The sequence below is a fragment of the Dunckerocampus dactyliophorus genome, chromosome 5, assembly GCF_027744805.1.
Source record: "Dunckerocampus dactyliophorus isolate RoL2022-P2 chromosome 5, RoL_Ddac_1.1, whole genome shotgun sequence".
In the NCBI taxonomy this organism is placed as follows: Eukaryota; Metazoa; Chordata; class Actinopteri; order Syngnathiformes; family Syngnathidae; genus Dunckerocampus; species Dunckerocampus dactyliophorus.
The window spans coordinates 20,834,733-20,851,852 of record NC_072823.1 but is presented as its reverse complement, the minus strand read 5'-3'; the positions used below and the strand labels follow the sequence as shown (position 1 = coordinate 20,851,852).

Below are 17,120 nucleotides of genomic sequence, written 5' to 3'. Positions count from 1 at the left end.
ATTTCTTTTATTAGCAAAATCATGGAGATGAGACCACCGATGTCCCCACCCAGTGGAAACAGAAGGCTGGGAGGGTGGTGTGGGGGGATGTGGAGGAGGGCTATGTAACGTGAAACCATCACAGATCACAGCCTATAAAGGCGCACGTGTACGCTGCGCTCATCTACATATTCTCCTACTTGTTGTGTGCTACAAAGCCGCCCGCCGTGGGCATCCTCCTTTCAAAGCTTCTCTTCTGGGATTCAAATCGGGAATGTTTCTTGTTTCTTTTTCTTTTTGGTCGCTTAGAAAAATACAACTTTGAAAGAGGATGACGCGTCGTAGAGGATTAAAGTCCCTTTTGTTTTATATTGTGCATACTCATGCATTCAGACACGCACACGCGCACACACACATTCACAGGCTTTTGGTCTTGACAGCTTGCACTCGCTGCACACATGCGAACGGCTGAAAAGGTTAAACGCGGCTCTCACAGTATTACAATGGGAATTTGGCCTGTAGAGCGACTTGGTCGTACTTGCTTTGTCCATGGAGGAGGAGAAGAAGAAGCCAAAAAAAAAAAAAAAAGATTGTGACACGAAAAAAAAAATAAATTCAGCAAAATAAAAAAGAAAAAAACGGACTGTGGGCTTGTCAGGACAAGTTAGATGGTAACATCTAGCACATAAACCTAACATCTAAGTCATCGTCAGGAGAACACTGCAACTAAGGCATGCAAGGCACACGCACCTAGGAAATAAACGTCTTAATTCGGGGTGAAAAACAACAGAAGCAGAATCTCCTTTTCATACATATATATAAAAAAAATAAAAATGATAGCACATTTTTTTTAAAATCGGTGAAAAATCCCCAGCCATCGACAGTTGTACAAATATTTTACACAAAATGGTTCGTCTACAGTGCCGCCATTAAAACTTTTTAGGAGATGAACATAAGTTATTAATAAGAGGATAAAAGTGACATTGGTCAGCAGTGTCTGCCAAGGTCAGACGCTCCTTGGATAAAGTCACTCGGCATGTGGACCACTGGATGCCTGCAAACAACAACACCACCCAATTAGATCCATGGTTCTCAAACATTTCACACCTCAAAACTATTTGCAATTACCACCGCTTTTGCTACCGGCGCTAACAGTCAGGCTTTAGCTTCTAATAGGTTGTAAACTAGCCATTGCTTGCACATTTGCTAGTGATTGAAGGAAATGGCTGATGACAAAAGAATTTTTCAACCTACACCAGTTTGACATTGTTTCCTCCATTTGTGCATATTTTTCTCTTTCCACATAATATTTATACTGTTGCCTAATAGAGCAGTAATGTCACATTGTATGTTGTGACTGCAAAGACCATAAAGCTTTTGTACGTGCACCCATCTTTCTTACAGTTGACCAGGTTAATACTGCCATGCTTTCATTTTGAAGTTGCACTGAACAGGAAGTCACTGTGTGCATGTTTTAATGCTGTGTAACATGCAGCTTTTGTTGCTGAGAAAGTTGACAACAGCATGACGCCATCTCATAGACATTTCCCCTTTGGGTCTCAAATTTGATGTCAGCAAAAAGTGGTCAACCACGTTTGTCGATGATGACTTCAATAATGAAAAGTCGGTGGAACAGGACATGAGTTGGTTGATATAAACTGGGTCTACTTAATTGGGTTACACATTTTTTCACATCTAATCCAATTCCGATACCTGAATTTGCTGAATTTGGATATATGCCTATACCCATACAATGCTGATATCACGTTAGCCGATACTCTTTTGGCAGCATTTGCTGATATTCTTTTAGCTACATTTGCTGACAACATTAAAAGTTCCACTGTACCAGGTGAATTGAGTGAAACATTATTTCATCAAGTCTTTGGTTAATACATTTGTATTTGTATAAGTATTTTTATATGTCTGTCACCAATATCATTTTTATTTATTTAAAAAAATGGAGTCTTGTTGAGTACCTCTAGATGGAGCCCGCATCCCACCAGTGATACTCGCACCACAATTTAAGAATCCATGAGTTAGTGGACATGACTAGTGAAAAATGATTTAATCTATAAAATCAAGAAATAAAAACGGTAACAAGTTCCTTTTTAGTGGTTACCTTCAGAAAAGGCCGCAGTCCTTCAGGTTGTTTTTGATGATGACATCGGTGACTGCATCGAACACGAACTGCACATTCTTGGTGTCGGTGGCGCAGGTGAAGTGGGTGTAGATTTCCTTGGTGTCCTTCCTCTTGTTCAGGTCTTCAAACTGACACTGGATGTAGGCGGCTGCCTCCTCGTAAGTGTTGGAACCTGCAGGGTGTTTAGAAGGGAGGAAAATGTTATATTCAAGACGAAAAAAAAAGCACTCAAAAAGCGTCTCTTTCAGTTTCAAAGTGTGGGACAGTGAGAGACATTTATAATCACAGGCATACAGATACGTGCATGATGTGTTCACCTGCATATTCTGGGTAGCAGATAGTGAGCGGGCTCTTCTTGATCTTCTCCTCAAAAAGGTCCTTCTTGTTGAGGAAGAGGATGATGGAGGTGTCCGTGAACCACTTGTTGTTGCAGATGGAGTCAAACAGCTTCATGCTCTCATGCATTCGGTTCTGAAAAGAGCGCACACACATCAACAGGAAACCCAAAAAAGACGCATACAGTCATGCTGGATCAAATTAAAGGAGGGTGGCCTTCTCACCATCTCTTCATCCTCAGCCAGCACAAGGTCGTAGTCGCTGAGAGCCACGCAGAAGATGATTGCAGTGACGCCCTCAAAGCAGTGGATCCACTTCTTCCTCTCGGATCTCTGGCCACCAACGTCAAACATTCTGTAAAGATCAGCGGTTTCAATCATTAATGTCATTATTAGGGATGTCCCGATACACATTTTTTGTGATCCGATTTTTTTTTTTTTAATAGTCTTGCTGACCCAATCCTGATTTCTTTTCTTTTCTTTCTTTTTTTTTTTTTTAAATAATAAGATTTTGTTACAAAGATGAAGTGCTGCCCAGACAGTTTATGGCGGTGCACATAAGTGTAAGCGGCAGCACACACGGGAGGCGACAAACGACTGCGATTGGCGAAACTCATCGCCAGCGCGTAGAAAACCATGCACACAGGAGGTGACCAGCCAGACGCTCACCAGCCTGACGGGTGAGCGACGTGTGCACATCCAGAGCGAACTGTATAAGTCTCCCACGGTTTTGATTGGCTGTCTTGCTCGTACTGGACCTTGGAAGTATTGAAGATAAACTTACATAAATGTCTGTGTAAATGAATGGAAACTTACCTGCTGTTTATTCTGGCACCAATGAGTTTTTTTTCGAAAACAAAAAAAAAAGAGTATACAGACGTATACTTATACGTATACTTGCACGTACACAAACTTTCATAAACAGAAATTTCGCGTGTTGCTTGGCTGGGCGGTGATACGCGATAATCACCCTATCGCGCCGGTTCCATTGAAAATGAATGGAGTAGAGGCGATGTCGCCTTCCGTGTGTGGCGCCCATACGACGCTACCAGAATAGCTGAGCATAAACTCCAACCCGCACCCGCTGGATTTAAAGCGAGCGTCTGGAAGCACTTTGGCTTTCACATAGTTGAAGGTAAAAATGAGTTGGACAAGAGCCAGACTATATGCAAGCTTTGTCATACAAGCTTAAAATTTTTGGGAACACGACAAATATGAGAAACCACATAGCACGTTTCCACATGAACCAGGAGGAAAAACAGCCAGCTGAAATTGCTGCCAACCAGACAACCATCGAGCAGGTGACAACTAATTTTCCACCCAACTCAGAAAAGGCGAAGCGAATCACAAAGTCAATTGCAACTTTTATTGCGAAGGATTTGTGGCCGTATTCAGTTGTTGAGAAGCAGGGCTTTCATGGTTTGTTGCGCACTTTGGAACCCGGATATAATGTCCCATCGCAATGTTATTCACAAAAAAGATGCATCGAGGTACATCGATAATCTTTTCATCATCGCATCGCAGGCCTCTGAATCGTAATCGCATCAAATCGTGAGGTGGCCAAAGATTCCCACCCCTAATGGCCGTGATGTGAAATGAGCCCTATATCGCTCAAAACCACTAGGGGGCATAACCACACGTAAACGTGTTGAACTCACTTGAAATGCAGATCCTTGAAGGTGAAGTGTGTCTCCACAATGCCAGTCGTCTTCACTCTGGTCCTCAGCACGTCCTGCTGGGTGGGCACATAAGCGCCATGTGATATCCTGTCCAGGTCATTCAAATAGCTTTTTGGAAAGAGAAAAACACACAGAGACATTAAACAAGGTCGCCAAATGGAGGGAAAAGTTGCAAACTAGCCACACCCTCTCTCTCTGGAGCATTGCGTCCTAACTCACTATGCTGCAGAGTCGTTGAGTTGATACTCTCTGGAGCGGCTGAAGCATGCCTGGACTCCGCCGTCCTTCCACAGCCGCTGGATGACCCCAGCCAGCTCGCCTGTCATGAAGCCCTCCTCAGCTGAGCCGGCTAACACAAACAGCTGCCGAGCATCATCCTGAGTGGACAGACGCCTCATTTGAGTTGTCGTAAATCAGGCCCGGCTGCTCAAAGAGCAGCGTAAGCATGACAACATACGTGTCATAAAAACAAACAACACATTCACATATGGGGAAAACTGGAAAAAGGGCAAGTCATGACAAACTAGTGTCATGAGTCAAACATTTTCATAAAAGCAGCAAAATATCTCTCGCTTGTGACACTATTGCACCAGAGGACCAAACAATAATATTTGTGCGCCAAAACTCTAAAACTGTGCATGTCATTTCCCCTCAGGCATAATAAATGTTGAATATTTAAGCTTAAAGTTGTGGTCAGGGGTTTAGTGGTTCTCAATTACTTTCTGTCATGCTATTGTTGACAATATGCGATTCCCATTCCTTATGTACATAATGCACATGGCTTACCGCTCTGGCCGAATCGGCAAAGTCAATCTTGAGGCGTCCCATGGCTCTGATTATGGCAATGATGGACTGGATGGTGTTGCTATAGACGACCGCTTTGTACTGCTTGCACTCCTCCTCTGAGTAGCCCGCTTCATGGATGATCCTGGGAAACAAAACCGAAGGGACGCCCGCCGCATGTCTCATCACAATGCCATTTTATATGGTCACTTGGTTATTGCAGTCTGCCATTTTGTGTTTTCCCTGCACAAACACCATTTGCAGAGTCATGCATGATTCACTTACTTCATCTGCTTAACAATGGTACTCTTCCCAGACTCCCCAGCACCTGGAAGGGAGAGAAACTTATAAATTATATTTTGGCCAGCACAACAAATCCACATTACAGCACTGCTGAGTTGCCACAATGAAGTATTTGTGTGTCTATAAATACTTTACAGAGCAATAAAACCATCAGATGCTTGGGTGTTTTTGTGACTACTACCATGGGACGCTTTGAATAAACACTAAATTGAAAATTGAGCCTAGAGCAATTCATCTTTTCATTTTTCTATCCAGCTCTGCTATCACAGCACACAATGATGAGATAGATACACTTGCAGCCTAATGACATACACACCAAATGCATCCTTTTCCGCACTCCAATCTGCACTTTATCAGCGGACCCAACAACAACACTTAAAGAAGCAACTCAATCCGCAGTTTAGCCGTGTCTCAGCTCTATTGGATTAATCAACTGGATCCTGGCGTCAATGAGATTACACACGGCTGAAATATCCCTGGGTTACGATTTCACGCAGGCTCGCCAGTTAGGATGAGTCTAAAAATGGACACCATAACGCACCATAACGTCTCTTTTACATTCTTTTATCAACTTGGATCTAAGATTCCCCCACTGGCCTCTGCAGCTCTGTATGACAAGCACTCATGTTTACAGCTGAGAACACAACATTTTAATTAAGCTTTCCTCTGCTGGGAACAGCAACTCCCAGGTGAGGATAAATGTTCACCAATTCAACTTCCCCACGTGATGAACAGAGACACACACAACTAATAAAGCCTGCAAACATAGCATTCATGTTCAAATGCTAACTTGCACCCCAGTGACCTGCTGAAGCACAAATTATTACTATCAAGCATACTTGTTTTCCCTCCCCCCATTCATCCCAAATATTGTGCGAGATGTCTAAGAAGCACATCCCCCTTAGCCCTGCATGTTCTTTGGCTTTTTTGCCAGGAAAAAGTGGTGTAAAAGTGTAAAAATGCCCCAAATACAATAATGATTTGATATGTATCGCTCACACTAACTAGTTTTCAGACTGACTCGTTTAAAATTGAAAAAAACTATATATATCAACAGCAGTTTTTGGAAAATAGATTTTTTTGGTCTTTTTTTTTTATCTGATACTTTTAATTAAATACTGTACTCTAAAATAAGTGCCGCTGCCATCCATTGCCCCATTTCAGGACATAATAGTAAGCAAATACTGTGAAATGGATTGCATGGAAATTATTTCTGTTTTAAAGTAGAAAAAACATTAATATATTTATTCACAATAGTTTTGGAAAGCAGACATTTTTTGACATTAAGATAAAACATGGGGGTGGATTAAAAGGACTCTTAAGGCTGAACAAAAACTAAAGAGGAAACTGCTTCTGAAGTACAGAATACTACAGAAAGTTATTATCTCTTAAAGCTAACATTTGTTTTTGCCTCAAGGCCCTTGAGTAAGAGTTTCTGTTAGAAATTGACACTGTAAAAAAAAATAACAGCAAGACAATCATGAAATGTTGCCAGCAATCCCTGACCCATCTCAGTGCCTAATGAATGATAATATTGCTAAGCAAATACTCTTTGAAATGTATTTTATGGACATTCTTTTAGGTTGTTTGTATTTCCCAAATCAAAGAAAAACTCAAGTTATGCAAACATACTGTCATTTAAAGTGTTAAAAATATTACATTTGCTATATGGGTGATCTCCTGAAAGGGGCACCAGAGAGGGTGCCGTCACTTCAAGGGGCATGACACAAAGACTAGTGGTTTGAAGCTATAACCATACAAACAAATTAAATCAACGGGGGAAAACGGTGTTGAATACTTTCTTTATGGCTGTTATGTATAAAAGATGATCCGCTGTCCATCTCAGCACGTTTGCGCATCGCCATTTTGTGACATCCAAAAGTATGTCACAAGGACGAAATAAATAAAAAAATATACAGTCAAACTTGTCTATAGCGGCCACTAGAGGGAGTCTGCAAAAGTGGCCGCTATAGACAGGTTGGCGTCCAGTTTGAATGTTGACCAGTAGAGGGAAAAAAAAAAAAAAAGGGAAAAATAATAATAATAATGTTGACCAGTAGATGGCACTGCGGACTGCTGATAATAAGTATAAGTTGTACAGCACTACTAGGCTGGTTATTATCATGGTTCATGGTTTTAATCCTGAACATGCATGAGTCAAACAGCAACACATCACATAGTACAATTCACAATTTTGCATGTCCAAAAAGGAGTAGGAAGAAGCAAAGCTTATTTAATCCTACCCCTCATCAGTTTCACATCAGTTGCAATACATTTATTCACCTCTTGTTCTTCCAAGTGTACTTTGTAGGTCTACATGACAATGTAGTGCAATCATAGCCAAGGTTTTTACTTATTAAAAGGAAGCTAGAGGCTTAATAATAACTGATAACTGATAAAATACTTCAGTTAAGTACAACCGAACTCAGTTTGCTCCCGCTGCCGCATGCATGCTAGCATATGTTTTTTTTTTATTGTAGCGTCGCTGGGAGCACGTCCTGTTCCCAGCCTACTTTGCGGTAATGTTTTGGTGCAAATGCTCTTAAAGTTACATGTTTGACCAGGAAATAGCAAGCTCAAAAGAAGACGGCTTTTTTATGTGGAACAACTGACAGTTTGTGTGGATCTTGTGAATGATTGTAACTGAGCTAGGACTCAGTAATTAAAGTCTACACACGACGGCTTCATTGATTGAAAAACAAAACTTTTTCATGCATGAAGCTTCTACTTGAGTTGGTAATTTGGCTGCTATATGCAGTCAGATATTGACCAAGGGAGACAAAATGGGTGGCTGCTGGCTGCGTTGGACAGGTGACTGCTATACACAGGGTCTATAACATGTAAATTTGCTGGGGGGGATTTTTCAGTGGCTGCTACAGGCAGGTGGCCCTTCTATAAAGGTGGCCGCTAAGACAGGTTTGACTGTAATAATAAAACGCTGAAACTTACGTTTCTGTGATTCCCTTTGTATAACACCTCATTGTGCACCAAACGCATTTTGCTGCATCCAAAACATGTGCTTTTGACCAAACTCCAACAAAACGTTGGGCGTTGTTAACGTAAACTAAAATTGCATCGAGGAAGACTACATACAAAATGAGCTGACGTCTCCACTGACATCCAATGTGAACTTCAAGAGTATTTCCGGGTTACTTCTCTGTTCTTTTTCGCAAAAAATTTAGACAATAGCGAAAGTGACACTGATTCAAAATCAGAAATAAGAAGTAATGTCTCACCATCATAATAAATTGAATGCACAAAAGTGCACAGTCATTTTTCCATTAGTGCTTATTAGGGGTGTCACAAGACACCTAACTCACAAAATGAGGCGATGTACGAGATTGGGCCCAGGAGATCGAAACCAGGCGAGATTTTCACATTAATTTTAAGAAAAGTACAATAACAAAAACGTTAAACACGTCACAAAACAATGCAGGTGCATTTTGAAATGTTTATTGTCCCACAAGTTGACGCTGAATTATAGGATTGTCAAGATTTTTTGAGACCAGATAAACCACTGTTACGATATTAATATAAAATAATGAAATATTTCCTTGAATACGTCATAGGGCTGGGCGATATATTGATATTTTTAAAATATTGATATTTCTTTTAAGCACAATATCAAAAACAAACATCATTCGCACATCGATATAGACTGGCCTGGCGCTGTTCTCCATCTTGACACGGAGGTCTGTCTCACTCATCACTGCTGTGTGTGTCAGCACTCCTTAGTGGGGCTACTGACCTGCCCCCTCTCCAAGCTCCACCTTGCGACATATTTTCTCAAAAGCGACTAGCAACAATCTAGCTACTTTTTCTGGTGTCGTTGGGAGAGTTTCTAGTATTTGGGAACATAAAAGTGAAAACTAAAGCCTCTGTCTAGTTGTGAAATGACCGTTTATGACATGTATTTTCTCACTGTCTGTCAAAACATTTGCAGCATTTCTTGAAACGTTGGCTTTTCAACTGTATTCAAGACCAGCAATTCTTTTGCAATGACTTTCTGTGCACGTACACAATTTTGTGCTGTTCTGTTTGTATTTACTTTGTCGACCAAACGTCTCAGTGAGTCGGGACGGGACAGGACAAAGGCTCTGCTTCCCGAGGTATAGTTTTTTTTCCCAGATGGGAAAACTGGGTCGGGTGGATATGTTTGGGGTGGGCAAGTTAGTTTTGTTGCTACCACTTACTAATATTCCCACACGAGGGCTGTGGCATTTGGCTTTGCAAGCATCTTTTCCCTTGTAACTTGTACTGTACGTTACCTTGCATTGCTCCCAATGGAGCTCTACTCTTTTGCTGTGTGTGTATGCGAGCGGCCCCACCTCCCCCCACAGACACAAGAGAATGCATGACTGACAAAAAGTGTCACTCTGTTCGTCGTCGTCTATGAGGTGTCTAGGTGCTGAACCAATGCACAGTGTGGCCCCTCTTCCTGCCTGTTTGGAGGCGAGCGTCAAGGGAAACACACACACACAAACGCACATGGCAATCTGTAGAGGCCGGCAAACCATCAAGTTCAATTTCATTTATCATGTCAGTAAATTATCTCAAGACAGTTGTAATGTTTTAATCTCACAACAACCCTACTGTTTATGTGTATGCACAGAAAAACTAAAGAAACTGTGAGGCACTTGTTAATCACACTTAAAATTTGAGATACACATGGAAAAAAATATGTTTTTCCTAAATCCTTGGCTTAAACTCATTTATTTCCTCATACAAAGTGCAAATCAAGCTTTTATCCATAAAAAAAAGAAATACATTAGACCCTTTTATGTAAATGTTACAACTGACATTTCAGTAAACCGTGCCCTGCTGCCATGACATAAACCAAAATGTGATTTCTTGCAGGTTTTTCTTCAGAACAAGTGATACTTTATTTTAATATGCAAATTGGTAAGAAAATCATTTTTTCATGCTATGTCACGCTTTTGGTACCCATTTTAGGAGAATATATAGTTCCGGCTTAAGCCTTTCAAGTATTGACTCATTTAAAGTGTGGAAAAAATATGATGATGTATACTCAGCACACTCATTATCAATGCTAATGTGGACTTTTGTTTTGCAGTGGTCAACTTATTTTTTTACACTATTAAAAGAATGAGGTCCATCTGTGATGCCATTAAAGTTATGAAGTTTGTTTTAGATTATTTTAAAAGACTTGAAAGACACCTGAATATCAATGTGTGCCCACTAAAACGATTTATGATGGTGGCAGTTTAGCCCTTGAAAAGAACATTTCTATTATTATTACTTTGGTGATAAGATCAAAGGCATCACAGTTATGGTCATTCCCTTTACAATACATAAGACCCCAGCGCTTCCTGCTTTGCATTTTAGGCAAACCTGCTACTTAAAACTCATATGTGCATGTCACTTCTGTCATCCTAGTCTTGCCCAGGCAGTAAGGCATCACCATTAGAGATGCATCATGTCGCAAAAGGCAGACGCCTCACTGTGCAATATTCATCCATAATCTCCATCACATCACAACATGAACAAGACCATCATTCTGCCTCTCAAATTGCGCCCCCATGCACACAAGCAAAGCCAGAGAAGGGGAAAAAAAACCCTACTCTAACGTTGAACATCAGCCTCATCTTGCTCATGGACCTCACAGCAACACCACACAAGCAGACGGTCAGTCGCAAGTGCTTACACTGGCTGTGTGTGTTGGGCGTACATAATTGCCGTACATTCACATGGCTGTCAGTCAGGCAGCACGGGTTGCTATGCAACCTCTTATACGTCTGTTTCTGACTGAGGCGGTCAGCGGCGGTCACTGGATTTGTGCTAGGCAACATTGTGGAACAACAAATATACAGTATCTCATGAGAATTGTGCCAATTGTTGTGGTTGTAGTGGTGTAGAAGTGAACATCCCACTGACCAACATTTCTATATTTTTTTGTTACGTAGCCACAGATCTACTCTTGACATTATCTTTGTAAAAGGTAAGATTTTTATACCACATCTTTATTGGATGACCTTAAATGTGTCCTTGAGTGTAATACAGCTTCAGTTTCATTTCTGTTTGTGTAAAAAAAAAAAATCACTGTTTTACTTGAACAGCACATTTCCATACAACAATGCCCTATTCATTCTTTGAGTGTTTAAAAAAAAAAAAAATCTATTACTGACTCACAATATGTAATTCTGGAGCACGAGTCCTGATACAATCACACGGTATGCATCATCATAATATCAATCATAATACGACGGCATCTTCGTTTAATACTGTACTTCTAATCTAATATCACATTTCAAGAAGAATCACTCGGGATCACACAAAGCTAGCATAGCTGCGGCAAAATAATCAGCAAGGAGGTACGTGTTAAATAAGCCCAGTTTATAATTTCACTGATCGTGTTAGTCCGTGGTTTCATACTTTGCAATGTATTTGTTCTTACACAGTTGTTTGCACCACATGGGAATGTGCAGCTTTCAAAATTGTATCGTTATCAGCAATGTTTAATTTAATTGAAACACTTCTTTATGAATTTCTTAAGTCTTAAGCTGTCTTACCTGTTGCAGTATGAGAACATGTTATTTTAGTTGACAATTGGTCGTGACGTTTTAATGACTATTTTGTTGGGACAAAAATGTTTTAAATAAATATGGCTCTTTTTCTTCACAGTTGCAGTATGTGTCTTATTTTGGTAGTGTTTACTTGTGAAATGCATCCAGTGGCATCACAGTCAAAGAAGCATAATGTGTTCATTACACAATATGTGACATGACAATTTGTGGGAAGCGCTGCTGCTAATTCTCAGTATGAGCAATGAAGTGCTGGACAATATTGGTATATCTGATATTTATAAGAAAGCCAATATAGAGCATCTCTAGACTGCTGCAACCTCCATGCCGAAAACTAATAACATACAATAGCTGAAAATGTGCACCGACTTATCTTTACAAGATAGCATGACAGGGCTGGTCATTGCACTAAAATATTGTATTGTAAATCAGAAAAAAACAAGATAGCTTCTGGATTTGCTGCGTTATTATGTAGTAATCTGTGATAAAACTTTGCTAAATCCGTCTCCGAATCACGTCTAGCCATTTTGTGCTATTTATTCAGATTTTGTTTGGACTCTATCCCGCAGACACTGAAATAATATGCGTAAGCGCAAGCAAATGTCATTTTTAAGTAGAAACATATTCTCAAGAGTTAATCGAATTCTACAAATGAAAAATAAAAGTTCAATGACATTTTAAAACACGACGACATCACAAGTGTGGCTAATCAGGAAGTCAGCTGATTAGCGTTTTATTGAAATCTGTAGCCAATGCACCGAAGCGAGAGAAAAACTTGTTTTGAACCTGCAGAATTAAAAATATTTTTTTGCGTGTGTTTTGTGTTCCAGCTAATCCAGGCTAGTGACGCTGAGGTAGCTAACGTTAAGAAGCTAATTGCTAAATTAGCTTAGCGACTTTAATGCCAGTGTTGGGCGGCAGCGGCTGGCTAAAGTAGCGTTAATCCTCCGAGATAAATACAATTAACTAGCATTACAAGCATCGTAACTGTGGTTCATAAGACGAACAATAGATAGTCCAACTTTTTGTTTAGCTAGCTGCACATACCACCGTGCCATTCAACATTAAACAACAAAATGCCTCAATGTCTTCACTTGTTTCCATATCATCAAAGTTAAATGAATACAATTATTTAATATCGAGACATTTAGTTACACAACATCGATTCATCTGATGTATACTTTTGAAAGGAAAGGGTTGCAGCAGCAGACTAATGTGGGTAGGTCCAGCAAATAGAGCCCGACCATCCATCTTTCTCTCACCAAGCAGCAACAGCTTCACCTCCCGGGCAGCTTTCTCGCCGTCGTCCCGAAGGTTCCTGTCGATCATTTTGCTCCGCTCCTGAGCCGCCTTGTCGTCCGTGCTCAGAGTACATCCCATCTTGCCGCAGACTTATCTCCGAGGGAAAATAAAGCAAAAAACAATTGGGACGCAACACAACTTTTTACTGTGGGGGGAGCGCTAATACATGCAACGGCTACCACCCAGCTAGCATCCAGTAATGGGGTGGAGGACTAGCAGGGGGAGGGAGGGGGAGAAGTGTGCCAACAGTTGGGATTGAAGCACGCCCTTCTCTCTAAAACTCGCCACTTAGCAGCCAATTCGTGTCTATTTTTTAAAATGTTGCCGAGTTCAGTTAAAAACTAGTGTTGTGTATCCGTTAAAGGCGTCTTAAATGGCGAAAACGAAACAAGCCAAATTTGCTTCGCAGGTTTGAGATCGTTCTCTTCCGGTACAGCTCGCGACGTAAATGAGCAGAGCGCATGCGCATATTTTCAAGTTGAACGAGAAAAAAAATCAACTGTGTTTGTTTAAACTGCTGTGATTTAACTGAAATCTGATTCTTCGGTGCTTATCTCCTAATTTTTTCTTAATATGTCGACGTCATTTGGTTTAATTGTAACATAACACACTCGTACGATATTACAAGGGGGCACTTTGATGTATTTTATATAGTATTTAATTTTGTAAAAAGGCAAAAGAAAACAAAAAACTAAGTATAGAATGCTATTATTAGATATTAGTATTAACGTTTCAGATCTTTCTCTTAATATTGTGCCTTTTTCCTATTTTTGCTGTTTTTTTTGGTTTAATTTAATTATTTTATATTTGTAATTTATCATGTTTATTTATGTTTATTATAAACAGGTCTATACTTTTTGTTGTAGTTTACAGTGCTGTGGGTCTGTCTTGCATCATACTGGTAATGGTAATGGTTTAGTTTGCAGGTGGGGGGTCCAAACTCCCACCAAGGGATGCATACAGAAAAATTGAAGAATGCACTTTGGGCATTCCACCCCTGCTCCATGTCCTAGCAATGACTGAGTCTGTTGTTCACTTCCCGTGTTTGATGGATTGATGATTTGGGCTTCACAGAGATGTTCCAACTAACCACTATGTCGCCATGCTGCTAAAGTCCAAAACATTTTTGGTATTGTTCTAATTATAACATTAATAGTGTCTTTCATTTTTAAGATCACACTTGTAGCATTTTACTTCCTAGGGCACAAAGAATTTGGTGGACAGTCATCTGATAATTTAGGCAAATCACCGGCAAATTGGGTGAAAACGCTGGTACTTGAATTTGCATTGTTGGCCTCTGTCATGACCTGCAAAAGCTTACTAATGTCTTTTCATTTGATAATTATGCAGGCAGACACTGTGGACATGGATTTTCAGGTGAACTGCATTCTCCGCTGTCTTCTATATGTACAAGATGTGCATATAAACCTGTCTGAGTTAGCTCCTAATATGATTTTTTTTCAAAGGAGCTTTGCAGATGGTGAACGCCTGCTGTCCTGGTGTTTTTCATATCCCGTCACAGGGATGGAAAGATGTGCTGATGCTCACAAATGAGGGCTCCACCCTGTGGTTACGTTTCCTCTGTGACCACATCCAGGAATTCAAATGACTGTCAGATGAATGCGATACAGCCCGAGCAGTACTGCAGCCAGAGCACCTGAAATTAATAAAAACAATCGAAGCGATGCATCCACATGAGATGGGTTTTTTTGTGGAAAAGTGCATTTTCATAACACTTTTTGGAAATTACACAATTGCACAGTTCTGTGTTGTAAATGTGAAGAAATACAGTAGATCCCTGCAAATAGCAAATAAACGTGAGTAATTGAAATGCCCGTACAAATTTCAATCAATCAATCAATAAAGACCTCACAGCACACATTGTTGGGGCAGTCCTCCCCTCATTGCAAGACATTTATAAATCTCGCGTCCTACGAAGAACAAATAACCTCATCAAGGACAGCACACATCCACAACACTCATTATGCACATTCCTACCGTCAGGCAGACGCTACAGGAGTTTGAAGTCCAGGACCACAAGGCTGGCAAACAGCTTTTACCCACAGGCCACCAGGCTTCTTAACAAAGCACTCACACACGCCGCACGCAACACACGCACACACTCATAGCACTATTTATTTATTTATTTATTTATTTGTATTAATGTCTCTTCTGTTGTTGTTGCTTAATTTATTGGTATTTATGTTTCTGATGTTCTTATTCATTTTCTTGTGTTTTTCTTTCTTTTTTGGGAGAATGAACAGAATAAGAATTTCATTGCATAGCAGAACTACCAGTTTTCCTGTGCATATGACAATAAAAACTCTTGAATCTTGAATTTCAATTTTTCACAATTTGGATTATGCTTTGATCAACATGTGCAATAAAACTGACTGTTGTACTTATTTGAATAGATACGGTTTCAGAATCGGTGGCCCTACCGGGGGCCTAACTTAGCTCCTCCACCATGATAAGGTGATAGCTCAGAGAGGAGAGGTTTGTAATTATATAACATTCACAATAAATCATATATCATAATAAGTAGATTTTTGACAGAAACATACTTTGATGATGAGTGAGTAAAGATAATGTAATACTTCAAGTCCTAAGAAATGAAGAGTAAGTAGTAAGTGCAAGAGTCGCTAGACATAGCATTGTATGTACACTGTGGTTCAGGATTCTTGGTAAGGCACTCAAAGCGCTTTGACACTGCTAGCGCATTTACCTACTGATGACACAGCATCAGGAGCAAATGGGGGTTGAGTATCTTGGCCAAGGACACTTAGATACAATCACGGGAGGACGGAGGATCGAACCTGCAACCTTCAGGTTGGGAGACGACCACACGACCACTTGGGTGGCACCTCTTCCTTATACTTTGTAAACATCAACTGCTTGTATTGTTTCTTGAAATGGCTCATTTTAGTACATTGTTTGAGTTCTTTACTCAGTCCGTTCAATAATTGAATTCCACATACTGATATATTGAAGGAGCCACACGGTGGTCTAGTGGTTAGCATGTTGGCCGACACAGTAACAGTCTGGAGATCGGGAAGACCTGGGTTCCATTCTCCGTTGGGCATTTCTGTGTGGAGTTTGCATGTTCTCCCTCTGCGTGGGTTTTCTCCGGGTACTCCGGTTTCCTCCCACATCCACACCCACTCTAAATTGTCCATAGGTATGAATGTGAGTGTGAATGGTTGTTTGTCTATATGTGCCCTGCGATTGGCTGGCGACCAGTCCAGGGTGTACGCCGCCTCTCGCCCGAAGTCAACTGGGATAGGCTCCAGCATACCCCCGCGACCCTAATGAGGAGAAGCGGTATAGAAAATGGATGGATGGATATACTTTTTGTTTTTTAGTGTTGTTAGCGTTTCCTTGTGGTCCTAATTCTCTGAATTGCATTATGTTTTTGGGTAGCAGTTACTGTGATGCATAATTTTAACTGTTTGAAAGTTTACCAGATCAGAAAACTTTAATAATTGTGAATGGACTGACACTAGTTTGCGTAATGTGTGTATGTGAATGAACCGTCAGAGGTGTGGGTGTGGGTGTGTGTGAGACTGACAGATGTTTACAGTATGTATATGTGAATTGACAGATGTTCACATTTAACAAAAAGACAAATTTGAAAAAAAAACCCAAAACCTTAAAGCAAATAACCAGAAATTACATTTCCGGTAGCACTTGTGCACTAGTGATGGTGGTGCACCTACAGTTAATTGAAAAGTGTGTATGTGAATGGACAAACAGATGTTTACATCATGTGTATATATGGGATTGAACACATGTTTACATACAGACATACAGATGCTAAAATGATGTATGTATGTGAATGGACGGACAAACATCAGGAAAGACAGTAACAAAAAAATCCAAATATCTAGAAATCCATTCATTTTTAATGTAGTACAATAATGCTGCACAAGCAGCCCCTTACAGTTTGACCATACAGTATGTATATGAATGGTTTAAAATATTTGAATGGTGTGTGAATGGGCTTGTGAATCACGAGAGCTTATTTTGCTCTTATCAGAGATAATTTCATAGTAGCCCA

The 17,120-nt window shown here is 40.3% G+C and overlaps 1 protein-coding gene across 1 annotated transcript; it reads right to left on the bottom strand.

Annotated features, from left to right (window-relative positions):
• Positions 1-540: 540 nt before the first annotated feature.
• On the bottom strand, positions 541-13,511 carry LOC129181442 (guanine nucleotide-binding protein G(i) subunit alpha-1). Its single transcript, XM_054776658.1, has 9 exons — positions 13,024-13,511; positions 5,202-5,244; positions 4,920-5,061; positions 4,353-4,510; positions 4,113-4,241; positions 2,680-2,809; positions 2,437-2,590; positions 2,099-2,291; positions 541-1,033 (listed from the first exon to the last, which is right to left on the bottom strand). Exons 1-8 carry the CDS (start codon positions 13,139-13,141, stop codon positions 2,101-2,103), a joined length of 1,065 nt encoding a protein of 354 aa, XP_054632633.1. The 5' UTR covers positions 13,142-13,511; the 3' UTR covers positions 541-1,033; positions 2,099-2,100.
• Between the last annotated feature and the right edge of the window lie 3,609 nt (positions 13,512-17,120).

Excerpts from the sequence above, each read along its gene's own strand:
- LOC129181442 (XM_054776658.1), bottom strand. The coding sequence starts at position 13,141 with ATGGGATGTACTCTGAGCACGGACGACAAGGCGGCTCAGGAGCGGAGC. Across the intron at positions 5,245-13,023 it reads GGTGAAGCTGTTGCTGCTTG|GTGCTGGGGAGTCTGGGAAG; the intron begins GTGAGAGAAAGA and ends TCTCCCTTCCAG. Across the intron at positions 2,292-2,436 it reads CTGCTACCCAGAATATGCAG|GTTCCAACACTTACGAGGAG; the intron begins GTGAACACATCA and ends AACACCCTGCAG.